This window comes from Procambarus clarkii, chromosome 70 (assembly GCF_040958095.1).
Source record: "Procambarus clarkii isolate CNS0578487 chromosome 70, FALCON_Pclarkii_2.0, whole genome shotgun sequence".
NCBI lineage: Eukaryota > Metazoa > Arthropoda > Malacostraca > Decapoda > Cambaridae > Procambarus > Procambarus clarkii.
Window position 1 is genome coordinate 23,685,066 of NC_091219.1, and position 13,576 is coordinate 23,698,641.

Genomic DNA, 13,576 nt, shown 5'->3' on the forward strand with positions numbered 1-13,576 from the left:
CCTAGTCTCTCAACCGAGTCCTCGTCTTGCTGTCCTCTTCTCTGTTTACGGATTCCTCTTCTATCCGGGGACACTCTTTCTCAAGACAGTGTTCCTGTTGGCTCTCACCTTGGGTTGTAGGATGGAGGTAGCTTCATGCTCTTCTCCAGAGGCATGGGTTTTGTTTTTTTGACCTTGGTGGGCATTTTGTTCATTTGTAGCCTTCTCCTTTTCTTGTGAAAAATGAGTCAGCGGGCTTCCGGAGAGGTCCATTAATTATTGATACTTGGTTAGTTCTCACAAGAGCATCATCATTTGTTGTGTCCGGTGGTGGCAATTTCCCACCACCTTTCCACCACCGATTCTGCTTCGGTGAATGCCTTGCAGGTCAACCCTGTTTCCTTGGTCCCATTCGAAAGCTCACATTTCTCAGGTTGTCCTCAGTGCTGTTACGTTTAGCCAGCTAATGGTCTACCCTTGTGCCCCTTGATGTTCATAAACATGATGTGCTTGCAACTGTCTTTTTCCAATGTCCTGGGCTGATATTCAGGCAAAGGGGTTTTGGAGGAGTAGCAGGGTCTTAGCAGACCAGTATTTAATCAGTTTTCCTGAACCCAATTGTCCCTGTAGTGTTTTGGGCCATGTTTCTTGGCTTGTTGCCTCTCCCTCGTTGCCATCTCCCCTCCTCCCTGGTAAGTCCCATGTTTTCCTTCTCTGTGGTTAATTAGCTTCAGGGAACTATGAGGGCCTCTCCCAAAAATCCATCATTGAATGTAATGAAATACTTCTTTCTGGTTGAGCCCCAGTGGCACCCTGAATCCCTCCCTCCCTCTCTTGAGGTTCATCATTTGGTAGCAGCTCCAGCACTGACTTAATTGGGTTGGTGGGATACTGGTGCTCTTGGCCCCCTGGTGGCAGAGAGGGGGGGGGGTTGTTAATGCTAACTGTTTAGCACTAGTTGTGTTAGATTCAATCAATTATTTACATTCTTTAGATCAAGTGTTTTGTGGCAGAGTTTTTGAGGTTTTGGTTTTTGGGGACCTGGCATTTGTCTCTAATGCTTCTTTGACTTTCTGGATGCTTTCCCAGTGGAGTGGTGGAATATCACTCGCTCTCTCTGCCTTTGTGAGGAGAGGGCGGTTTCTGGCTCTGGTTCCCGGTAGACCAAAGAGAACTCCACGACTGATGGCACCTAATAGATAGGAGCAATGGTGGCGAGATAGCTTTAGTGAGTCGCCAGAAAGAGGTGTTTCATTAAATTCAATGCTGGATTATTTTCCCCATGTGTACAGGCGAGGTGACAATTTTGATGATCACCATTCTTTGAGACTTAAATAATGGATGTTATTAGTGATATGTATTTATTGGAATATTTACCTTTAAAACAATCTGTTAAGCAAGTCTTATTATTCTCTCTGGATATTCATATATATTAGTATTAATCAATGTATATACATTTTTCTCTTTTCAGTTATTGGTTTATTCATAAGCAATACCAAGGAAGTGCCTTCCATCCACTAATTTCCTTATACATACAACCAAGAATCATACTTATATTTACTTTCACCTTAGTTCTTACAGCGATTTCCGAGGTGGGTACATGTGTTGTCTTAGTTTTTACAACAATTTCTGAGGTGGGTGCATGTGTTGTCTTAGTTTTTACAACAATTTCTGAGGTGGGTGCATGTGTTGTCTTAGTTCTTACAACAATTTCTGAGGTGGGTGCATGTGTTGTCTTAGTTCTTACAACAATTTCTGAGGTGGGTGCATGTGTTGTCTTAGTTCTTACAACAATTTCTGAGGTGGGTGCATGTGTTGTCTTAGTTCTTACAACAATTTCTGAGGTGTGTACTTGGTTGTAAAAACGATTCTTTGTGGCGGGGATCGTATTCCAGGGACTTGCCTGAAATGCTACGCGTACTAGTGGCTGTACAAGAATGTAACAATTCTTATATATATCTCAAAAAAAAAAAAGTAGGTGCATGTGATGTCTTAGTTCTTTCAACAATTTCTGAGGTGGGTGCATGTGTTGTCCTAGTTCTTACAACAATTTCTGAGGTGAGTGCATGTGTTGTCTTAGTTCTTACAAACATTTCTGAGGTGGGTGCATGTGTTGTCTTAGTTCTTACAACAATTTCCGAGGTGGGTATACATGTTAACACTTTCGCGCTCTCGGCGCTCAAAAAAAAACAATACCCCAGATGCTTTCGGCACTTCGCGCGCCTACGTGGTAAGACCGAAAAAGTGTACACTCTTTTGACTGTCCTGACAATAATTGAAGGCGCACGTATTTAAATTTGGTATCACTGTGTTCGCAATGAAATTGTCTATAAGAGCATACCTATAAAATGCCGCCCAAGCATAAGGAGTATCAACACCAAATAAAAAACTATGCAGATCACTCGCCGAGAGCGCCAAACAGCAACAAAATGTTTCCACTCTTAATGGTTGCGAAGCCTACAGTTGTCCTACATCGCTAATTTTGGTATCATTGGAATCGCAATAAAATTCTCTACACGGACATATGCATATGAATGTTTAATATAGGTAATTGCCCACCCGCAAGAGTGTGTGAAGTGGAGAGTAGTTAGCCGCGAGCACACTGGCGAAAACACGGGGGAAATCATGCTTGGAAAGTTTATACATTTATACGTTTCCTGACCCTACTTTTCTATGTACGTATTTCTTTTTTATACCAATGTGTTCGCAATAAAATTTTCTATAAGATGAAATGTATAACAATTGTACAAAGCATGTGTAAGAGAAGCACCAAATATAGAACCACGTCGCTCAGTATGCGTTCGTGGCAGAAACGAACGCATTGTTTTCGTTCGTTTGATGTTTGTCATGTTTATACTTGTTGAAACATTTTATAATTTGTATGACAGTGATCGCAGTAAAATTCCCTACACAGACATATACATAACACATACAAATATTTCCCACGTGTTGGATATATCAACGGCTAAAGGGAACCCACTGCCACACGCCCGCCACACCCGCCACACCCCCAAACATACTTTGTGTTTTTTTTTTTTTACTCATAGAAGTTTATGTGATATAATATTCATTCTGGTACCAAAAAATTCGCAAATAAATTCTCTACAAAACGTATATAATATAACTTCTTATAGATGATAAAAAATTCCAAATAGGTGTACTTACCCTGTCTATGTTGATTGAAGATCAACAGTTGAGCATTTTTTCTTCACTCCACCATCTACAGGCTTCTGATCCTGAAGTTGCTCATCTGATGTTTCTTAGGTGGAGTGAAGCTGTTGCCGGTGGTTATTTTTTCTCCACCCAAAATATCTTTCTTCGGTGGTACCTTGTGTAGCAAGGCGCAGCGCACAGTGCCACATCACAAGTTTTACATCCATATATCACGTCCCTCCTTTTGCCAGACTTGAAACAAACACGGCATCTTCTTTTTTTAGCCAAGTGCACGAGTTCATGCGTCAACTTGTAGTTGAGACGTTGTTCTGAATCTATAATTCTTCTATTTCTTGGATGCACTGGAGGAATATTGTCTTCTACAGGAACCACCAAACTTGTAGTAGAATCTTCTATGAAATCAGAAACATCAAGTGGTTCTATGTCCTCAATGTCCATTTCAGAATTTGTGGTTGATGTTGAAAGTTATTATATTATAACAATCATTATAACAATCTTTCTTTCAGGCTTGAGGTGTTGAGGTGAACAGAGGACGCCTCGCACCAGATGGGCTGGGTGTTGAAACTGCCGCGTCAGCAGGAGGAGCTGCGCTGGCATCTATGTCGGGAACGTGTGGTATGCTTGTTGTTGTTGGCCATTCCTCGCTCTTCCACGCCAATAAGGCTTTTATTCCTACTGCGTGAAACTCTAATAGTGTTAGTTTTTTTGTATCTGTTGAGTAGTGGTTATACAATGCGTATGCATTGTGCATGGCCATTTGCAGAAAATAGAAAGTGATCTTCTTGGTCCATTTGTGGGTTTTTCTTGCAAACTCATAATATTTGACCATTTGATCAAAATGATCAACACCTTTCATGAACTTATTGTAATCCACTATGGCCTTTGGTTTGTTCATTTTCACAATTTCTACTCCAGTTCTCCTGTCACGTTTACGAACGCGTTTCCTGCGCTGTGCTTGAGCAGTGTCGGCATTGTGGATATTGGTGATGACAGACGGGGCGCTTGTTCTTCCAAACTATAACATGATTTCTATTTCCATGAAAACTCCATGAAAACTATTTCATGGAGAAAAATCTGAGTGTATCCCCATCCATTTCGGTTAGAAAATGGAATTTATAGAAATATTTTTTCGATGGACTACAAAAGTAGTCTGTTATGCGGAATCGTAAGAAAAAACGGTGACGAGCTATCTCTAATCTAAAGCGCGAAAGTGTTAACAATTTCATACACTAGAAAAGAAGGTACTGCTAATAAATATCTAGTACTATACTGGACAGTATGAGCATTATACTCATGACTCCCCCAACCCTGCAGGGTGGAGAGCTTTGTGCTCTTCTCTGGGGCAGAGGTTCTGTTCCTTTGGCTCTGATGGATGGTGTGTTTGTTCTCTGCCTTCTTTTCTGGCAAAGAGCAAGTTGGTTGGATTCTGGATTATATTCTTGGTGATTGATGCTTAGTTGGTCCAGCTGGGGGGTGCATCATTGTAGTGTCCAGTGGTATGCTTCACCCTACTTGTGTGGTACCGGTTCTGCCTTGATGGATGCCTTGTTTAGTTTCCTTTCCCTCTTGTTGCAATTCTAAGGTTGTCTGCAGCATCATAAAAACTAGCCAACATGCAGTCTACCCTTGAGTCCATGATATTCATAAGTATGCAGCATTGGCGGCTGTCTTCAACATGTTGTAGGTTGATATTTGTGCTCAGGTTTGAGAGGTCTAACTGAGTCTTTGTATTTAGTAAATATCCCTGGTCCCAGTCTCGTGTGGCATCTGGGCCAGATTTCTTTTCGTGCCTCAGAGGCACCAGTCAAGGCTCTGTTCACACACTGTGCATTGGCCTACCATGGATCAATGTAAAGGTTGCAAGAATGGGGGTATGCCTTCATTTTCAAAATCAAATATTATAATGCAGTATATAATTTTGTTATTTTCCAGAATACTTATGTTTATTGTGAATGTAATGCGAGATGTGAATTTTCTTTTCCAGAAAACTGTTTACCCAAGATGTATAACCTTACACATTGGATTTGGTGCAATGTGTCTCATGGCTGTTATATACTTCCTGCGCTGGGAGATGAAACCTTTGCTGGAGAAGATCCTTCAGTTTGCCAGTAAATTACTCTCACGACTGGGTGAGCAGAATGATCACTATGACAAGGAGCAGTTTAGCAAAGTATTGCTGGTAGATAAAATACACTGGTTGCTCTATAGAATCTAGCATGTATGCATTTTATTTCTAGAACTGAACAAAATTCTTTACATGTTAAACTGCATTTAAATATCCTTCATAAAAGAAATTCATATGAAACTTAATACTGTATTTGGTAGCTGCAACTAAAGGTTTTGCAATTTTTAAATTTGTTACTTTATGATGAACTAGCCATGATGCATTTGTTTAATGGAATACAGTACTATATATGGATGTTGAATGCAAGGTCCATCATATCTCCATGTATTTGTCTAGCGTTCATTCTTAATTTGGAGGAAGAGAAACTAGTACAGTACTGTAGTTACCGTACCCTATACCCCAGGGGGCGATCCCACTTAAAATCCTGGTCAGGCTATGTAAAAAAAAAATTCTATAATAGGCTCACACATTCATGCATCCTTGAAATCACAAATGTAGGCCCATGCATCACTGATGTAGAATTTTTTTTTTTTTTACATTAGGGGGTTAGTAATGGAGCTCAGTTAATAAGCTTAATACAGTGGTACCTCGCATAACGATCGCCCCAAAAGACGAACATTTTGGGTAACGAACGGCCCGATCGGCGTCAAATCGTCCCGTATGACGAACGCTGGTTTGAGTAACGTCAACACCACACGGTGGGGTCGCGCTTCTTCTTGCACATTCTTAGACGCCTCCGACGATGCACATAAATTATGTTGTACTTGTTTAAAGATGCTAATAATGCTGGGATATAAAAGGGTGACTGCTGAGATGTTGCAAAGCATTGACGTTTTTGTAGGAAAAAAGAAATGAAATGTCTGATATACAACAAATGTCAAAAAGGTTCGTTCGGTATTCGGCAGGTAGGCTGCTCCATTATAACAATCTTTCTTTGTTTCAAATGTGTTCCATTTGTTTTGTATTTGTCATTTACGTCTCAATAATGGAGAAGCCTACCCTACATACACTGAATAAACCATTATGACATTTTCCTTTCTTCAAATGTGTTCAATATTTATTTTTCATTTGTCTTATAGCAAAAGGTTCGTTCGGTGGTCGGCAGGTAGGCTGCTCCATGTTTCTTACATACAAAAAACGTAAATAATAAAAAAAATGAAGAATTTTGAAAACCAGTACAAATGTCAAAAAGGTTCGTTCGGTTGTCTACAGGTCAGCTGCTCCATGTTTCTTAAATAAAAAAAAAAACGAAAAATAAAAGAACTGTTGAAACAATTTGAAAAATGGACAAATGCCATAAAGGTTCGTTCAGTGTTTGTCGGGTAGGCTGCTCCATTATTGAGACGTAAGTGACAAATACAAAACAAATGGAACACATTTGAAACAAAGAAAGATTGTCATAATGGAGCAGCCTACCCAACAAACACTGAACGAACCTTTTGCTATAATGAATATGAAAGACAGGGCTGCTGGCTGGGTTAGTACTGCGTGAGAAACCATTTGTAGCACACGTGCCTCTGGCTCTCAAACACCTGTCCCACACGGTGTTGAAAGACTGCGCTCAGTCGGTGAAATTCAGGCCCTATTGTTTGAAGAACATAAGGGTCATAACATTGGTGAAGCTAGGCGCAATAAGGGCTTAACACAAAGGTCGGATGCCAGTGATACAGCACCTATGAGAATGATACAGCGAGCGTATCCAGGTTAAATTTTTTAAATTTTGCCCCGAGGGGCAAGTTTATTGGGCAGCGCCACTCATCTTGTGAGTGAACATACCGCCGTAGCAGAATGTACAACACTCCCCAATAGGAAGAAAACCCGCTGGGTTGTTCATCCTGTCACTTGTACCCAGACACAGCTGGGACTTGCTTAACTGTCTCAAGTGAACAGCTCCTCAAACAAGAAGATTAACATTTATCAACCCTTAAAAGCTTACGTTATCTTGCGGGTGCAAAATGGGGAAATCTTTTAAGAACAGTATCAATATTTGACAAATAGTGTTTTCCTAACTCAAACAATGTGGGGTTTATTATTCTACAGTTATTCCTAATGTCTCTCAGGTGTTCACATTCACGTAGATAGTGGTCAAGGCGGTGTCCATCACTCTCACCACAGATTCTGCAACTTCGCTGATCAACTGTTGTTTCCATTCCAAATCTCCATGGATATTTGTATCCAAGACGGATTCTCGCTATTACAGATTCTCTCCCTCGTCGTCCTCCTCTTCGGCCATACTGATTGGGATTGCCAGCTGCAACCATGTTGTACCATCGTACAGATTCACTGGTTTGTGCTTCTATCCTCCTTTCCTCAGTTACCTTGTCACGGTGATGTTGCCTGATAATACCTCTAATTTGTAGTTGAGTCTTGGGTATGAAGTATTCAATATGGTCTCCTTCAGCGCCTTCAGCAGCCAGCACATCTGCTCGTTCATTCCCACATATTCCAACATGGGAGGGGATCCACAGAAACTTGATGACTCTTCCCTGATTGGTAAGTACTCTCACAGCTCTCTTGATTTCAGCGACTATTGCAAGATTTTCTGCCTGATTTTTACTTAGGCTTTGCAGTGCTGCTTTTGAATCGGTGCAAATCACTGCACCATTAGATGACATTGATGACATCAATAAAAAAAAAATAAAAAAATAAAATAAAATGTTTATTTAGGTAAGGTACATACATACAATAAATTTTTACAAAGAATGGTTGACTTATAGGTAGAGCTAGTACATACAATGCCTAAAGCCACTATTACGCAAAGCGTTTCGGGCATGATAAACTTAAATGACAAGCTTAATACTAATTGAGCATAATGAGTAGAATGAAAACAAGAAATGAAAACATAGATGAAAAAGTAGCACAAATACAATTATGTCGACAAACAGCGCTCTTTAAAAAAAAAAACAGACATTGGTTGACAATAGAAGGGTAAGGTAGGTTACAGGGAATTTATTAGGTATAGCTTCGTTTTTAACTTAAACTGGTTGAGAGAAGTACAGTCTTTAACATGGTTGGGAAGGTCATTCCACATTCTGGGCCCCTTGATTTGTAGAGCATTTCTAGTTTGATTAAGTCGTACTCTAGGAATATCAAAACTGTATTTATTTCTGGTGTGGTGCTCATGGGTTCTGTTACATCCTTCTATGAAGCTTTTGAGATCAGGATTGGCATTATAGTTTAGCGTTTTATATATGTATAATACACATGAGAGAATATGCAGTGACTTAATGTCTAACATATTCAGAGATTTGAGTAGGGGTACCGAGTGATGCCTGGGGCCAGAGTTGGATATTGTCCTAATAGCAGCTTTGTGTTGAGTAATTAGAGGACGTAAGTGATTTTGGGTAGTAGAGCCCCAAGCACAAATACCATAGTTGAGATATGGATAGATAAGGGAGTAATAGAGAGTCACCAGGGCAGGGCGTGGTACATAATATCTGATCTTAGAAAGAATGCCCACAGTTTTTGAAACTTTTTTTGATATATTTAGAATGTGTCCCTGGAAATTCAGCTTGTGGTCAATGAGAATGCCAAGGAATTTGCCATCTAATTTGTTACAAATTTGGGTATTGTTTATTTTGAGATTTATTTGACTAGAGGATTTATTGCCAAACAGAATATAGAAAGTTTTGTCAATGTTAAGGGTGAGTTTGTTGGCAGTTAGCCAAAGATGGACTTTATTTAGCTCAGTATTTACTGTGGCATTTAGAGCAAGGGGGTCAGGACTGGAGTAAATGAAGGTTGTGTCGTCAGCAAATAGAATTGGTTTGAGGTGTTGGGAGGCATTTGGAAGGTCATTAATGTAGATGAGAAAGAGGAGAGGGCCAAGTATGCTGCCCTGAGGAACACCAATGTTGATGGATAGGGTGGGAGAAATTGTATTATTCACAGAAACATATTGGAGCCTGTCAGTAAGGTAGGATTTGAGGTATTGTAGGGAGTGTCCTCTGACTCCATAATGATGTAATTTAAGAAGAAGATTTTGGTGGTTGACAGTATCAAAAGCTTTACGCAGGTCCACAAATAACCCAACAGGGAACTCCTTTTTATCAAGAGCTGTATGAATCGAGTTAAGCATACTAATAAGTGCATCGTTAGTGCTTTTTTTTGGGTCTGAAGCCATATTGGCAAGGGCTAAGTATATTGAGTTTGGCTAGATATGAGTAAAGCTGCTTATAGATTACTTTTTCAAAATTTTTTGACAAGTTTGGCAGGATTGATATAGGTCTGTAGTTGTTAACATCTGTGAGATCACCACATTTGTGGACAGGCGTTACTCTCGTTTTTTTTAGAATATCTGGAAAGGTTTGGAGTTCAAGTGACTTGTTGAAGAGCAAAGCAATAGCAGGGGCTAAAGATCTGGAGGCTTTTTTGTAAATTAAAGTTGGTATCTCCTCAAGGGCACCAGACTTGGTTTTAAGGGAAAGGATTATCTCATTGACGTCAGTGGAGTTAATAGGCTTTAGGTACAGAGACTGTGGATAGTTACCTTTAAGATAGTCCTTAATGTCAGTACTGGAAGATGGAATATCATTTGCAAGGGATGAACCAATGGAAGAGAAGAACCTATTGAACTCAATAGCAGAATCAGAGGCTGAAAGCTGACCATCGTTATTAGACTGGAGAGTCGGTTTGTTATTTAAAGATTTCTTTGATCCCAATATTTGTGAAATTGTGCTCGAAGTTTGTTTAATGTTGCTCTTTATTTGGGTAAATTTATCTTCGTAGTATTTAGTTTTGGCTCGTCTAATTATCTTAGATAGCAATAATGAGTAATTCTTTGAGAATTCTTTGGAGACAATTCCTAACCTATACTTCTTCTCAAGGTCATGTTTTTTATTAATAGATTTAAGTATTCCCTTTGTAAGCCAGGGATTGTTGAGCCTTTTGGTTGTGACTTGTTTTGTAAGCATAGGACAGTGGGTATTATAAAGGCTAAGAGTTTTTTGAAGAAAAGATTGCACTGCTAGGTTGATGTCCTCTATGTTACCTAACTCGGACTCCCAGTTGACATTATCAGCAGCAGTTATAAAATTGTCTATAGCAGTTTCATTGTGTAGTCTGAAACGTATCTCTCTTGACTCAAGAGGTGGTTTGCTAATGTTAGTTAAGAGAAATGTGGGGTAATGGTCTGTAGTGCTATCGGTGATTATACCTGAAGTAAGCGGAGAGGTTATGTTTGTCCAGATGTGATCTAGAGTCGTGGCAGTGCTATCAGTGATTCTAGTAGGTCTAGTGATTAAGGGTATGAGGAAGCAGGAATTCATACAGTTGAGGAAGCTAACAGCAGTAGGGTGTTCTGGCTCGCAGAGGTCAATATTAAAGTCCCCTGCGATAATTAGGTGGTTTTTGTTCAGTCTGTTATCAAGTATTAGATTTCTAAGGTTTGAGTTGAATTCGGACACATCAGTGTTAGGAATTCTATAAACTGCACCCACAGACAGGACAGACTCGGCACCCTTGACTCTGAAGCTGGCGAAGATATACTCCCCATAGCAGTCTCTAGTTCTAATTTCTTTTAAGCATGTTAGTTCTTGGTGGTAGTAAAGAGCAGTGCCACCACCTCTCTGAAGTTGACGACAGTTGTGAATTGCTGAGTAGTTAGGCATGTTAAAGAGTTGAGTAGTATCCTCTTTCAACCATGTTTCAGTAAGTATAATAAATATGTATAATTTTATATAATCAAAAAAATTATATATATAATTATAAAAAAAGTATAATTTTAATCACAGAGATTAGATCTTAGTGAGATAGGAAAGATATTCATATTTTAAAGAAGGATTTTTGAACCATCGCTCTCCCTATCGATAGAAACTAACTTTTTTTTTTGTTATTATTAACAAGCTTAGGTATACACAGTAATGTGCTGCTACCCTATTCTATATGAAAGATTACACAGTGTATATCAAAAACTAGCTATAAGTTCATTAAATATTCCCATCTCACAGGATGGTTAGTTATACATGGAATCAGGGGATAAAATACCAGTCTCAATAAAAAAAAAATCAACTGTGACTAACAAGAACACCACTTACGGGCTATTCATGCCCTTGCTACCTTTTGGGTGGCTTAATCCTCATCAATCAATCACAAGAAACAAGGGATACATCTCCCGTCACGCAGGGTCCAGTCGCACCTCCACAGATCTCCAGTATCATCTATTGATACTGTTAATGGTTCAAGAGGACTACCACTTACGGGCCTACCTCAAAGTAACAATCAGGTGAGAACATAAAATATAAGGCTGATCTATTAGCCTCCGTTAGCAAAATCCGGGTACAGCATAAGAATATCTTCCAATATTCCTAAGTGTATGAAGTAATTACAGAGTTCAAAGTACCTTATACCATTTGGTCTGAAGTCACTTATAACAGGGCAATCACAGATATAGTGTTGGTGAGTATGACCCAGCTCTTGTTCACATAGTTTACAATTGGAATATTCACCATTGGGGGCTATTCAGTACCTGCAGCCACCTGCGATACATATCGATATCCTAGCCTAATTCTGGCAATTACAATGTCACACTGTCATTGTGACACTAGTGGAAGTTTTATGCTGTCCGTTCATATAATTCTCGATTCTAAACATGTTTACTTAGTTTAGTTCATTAATTATGCACCCCATATATCATCTTGTGGGCGGTAGTGGAAAAGGTTACAGAGGCACATAAACATGTCATAGCTCTTTATACTCTTGCTTTCTGGCTTTTGTGTGTCAGTGACTGCTCTTCTGTCTTCCCTAATTTCCTAAAATATTGCGGCTTTGACAGAAGAGATTGGAATGCCCATATCCCACTCAACTTCAGGCTTATCACATTCAGTTTTAGCTGCCTTGTTTGTGTCATCATGCTGGACAACACCTATATGAGAAGGTATCCATACAAATGAGACTTTGAAACTCCTACTGTTTGCAATAATAATGTTGTTTATAATGGAAGTTACAACTACAACCTTTTGAAGATCAATGCTAATTTTATCTAGATAATGTAATAAACGAAAGTTTTCTATGTCAACAGAAAGGCAGAAATATAAGCTACACTTTAAATACTTGTCATAAATATAACTGAAGTGAAAGCGAAGATATATGCATTTGATACTGTACAATTTCTTGATGGCTTGCTCTAAGAGTGTGAAGCCCTTCACACCAGCCTATAAATTGTGTAATTTATTTCCATATATGCTAATTAACCTTAAAATCTATATGTCAGAAGGAAGGAAGATGTAGACGTTAATGTGACAACATTTCAAGAAATATCTCTCTCTTTAAAGTTAAATAATACAATCCTATCGCCGGTGTCCGGACACATGAAAGCTACTTAGGTATCAGTGGCCAGCCAGGTGGAGATCACAGGCTGTACAATACTGATAAATTATGTAATTCGCAGAGATACGTTGATAACAGGAATTTCCTTTAGTACTTTCTTATATTAATACATCTTCAGAGCGAACCATTCCTTCTGAAGATGTATTAATATACGAAAGTACTTAGAGCATTCTATTGTGGTTTTAATATTGAACAATTATACATATACGAAACAGACAAATCTGGTGTCCGAAATAGTAAAAATATTAGTGTGCGATGTGATCAATGTAAGGGGGATATTGGGTGTGCCTCGTATCCCCTACAACAACAAGAAGTTCGAGAGCGATGAGGCCGCCACCTACTAGCTTCAGGATGTCGTCGAATCTAAATCAACAATATACTACCGCCGCTACTTTCTCGGAAACGTAAGTACCTGCCGCTTTACTTCTCTCACCCTGCCTAGCCTGGCCTGACCTGGCCTAGCCAGACCTGACCAGACCTGACCTGGCCTAGCCTTACCTAGCCTAGTCTGACCTGACCTGTCCTAGCCTTACCCAACACTAATCACCACACGTGATAGCCCAAACGAATCGCAAATAAGTACACGTAACAAGTCATATGCCCGGACACTCTTTCACCTTGGGGACTGAGTGGTAACTATTGTATAGAAGAGCCGGCTCCCTGAGAGTGGTAAGAGGGCGTGATAAGAGGCTAACGTGTGGTCTTGAATGAAGTCGATAAAGCAGACAATTTTCAAAAGGAAGGGCAGCATAACGAGCAGACAGGAATGGACAGACAGTCGGTTATCCCATAATGTGTAATACACCCCGCACAGCATGGGTGGAGTGGGGGGGGGGTGGTTGTAGCAGGGCACAGTATGGTGATGGTGCGGGTGAAGTACACACCCACTGAATTCCTGCCATCAATAATTGTTTTCATAACCATTAGAACAATGGCATCCCTCCAGCCACCATCCTGCCACTGACCCCCTCC

General features: G+C 39.8%; 1 protein-coding gene across 3 annotated transcripts in view; it reads left to right on the top strand.

Moving 5' to 3' along the window:
• Nucleotides 1–13,576, top strand: part of LOC123775325 (man(5)GlcNAc(2)-PP-dolichol translocation protein RFT1) — a 65,524-nt gene that overhangs the window by 46,193 nt on the left and 5,755 nt on the right. For all 3 annotated transcript variants that reach the window (XM_069311678.1, XM_069311680.1, XM_069311679.1), the window contains 3 exons: nucleotides 1,451–1,571; nucleotides 5,138–7,771; nucleotides 11,227–13,008. In XM_069311678.1, coding sequence (XP_069167779.1) covers nucleotides 1,451–1,571; nucleotides 5,138–5,368 — 352 coding nt within the window. In that variant the 3' untranslated portion in view covers nucleotides 5,369–7,771; nucleotides 11,227–13,008. The remainder of the gene's footprint in view (nucleotides 1–1,450; nucleotides 1,572–5,137; nucleotides 7,772–11,226; nucleotides 13,009–13,576) is intronic.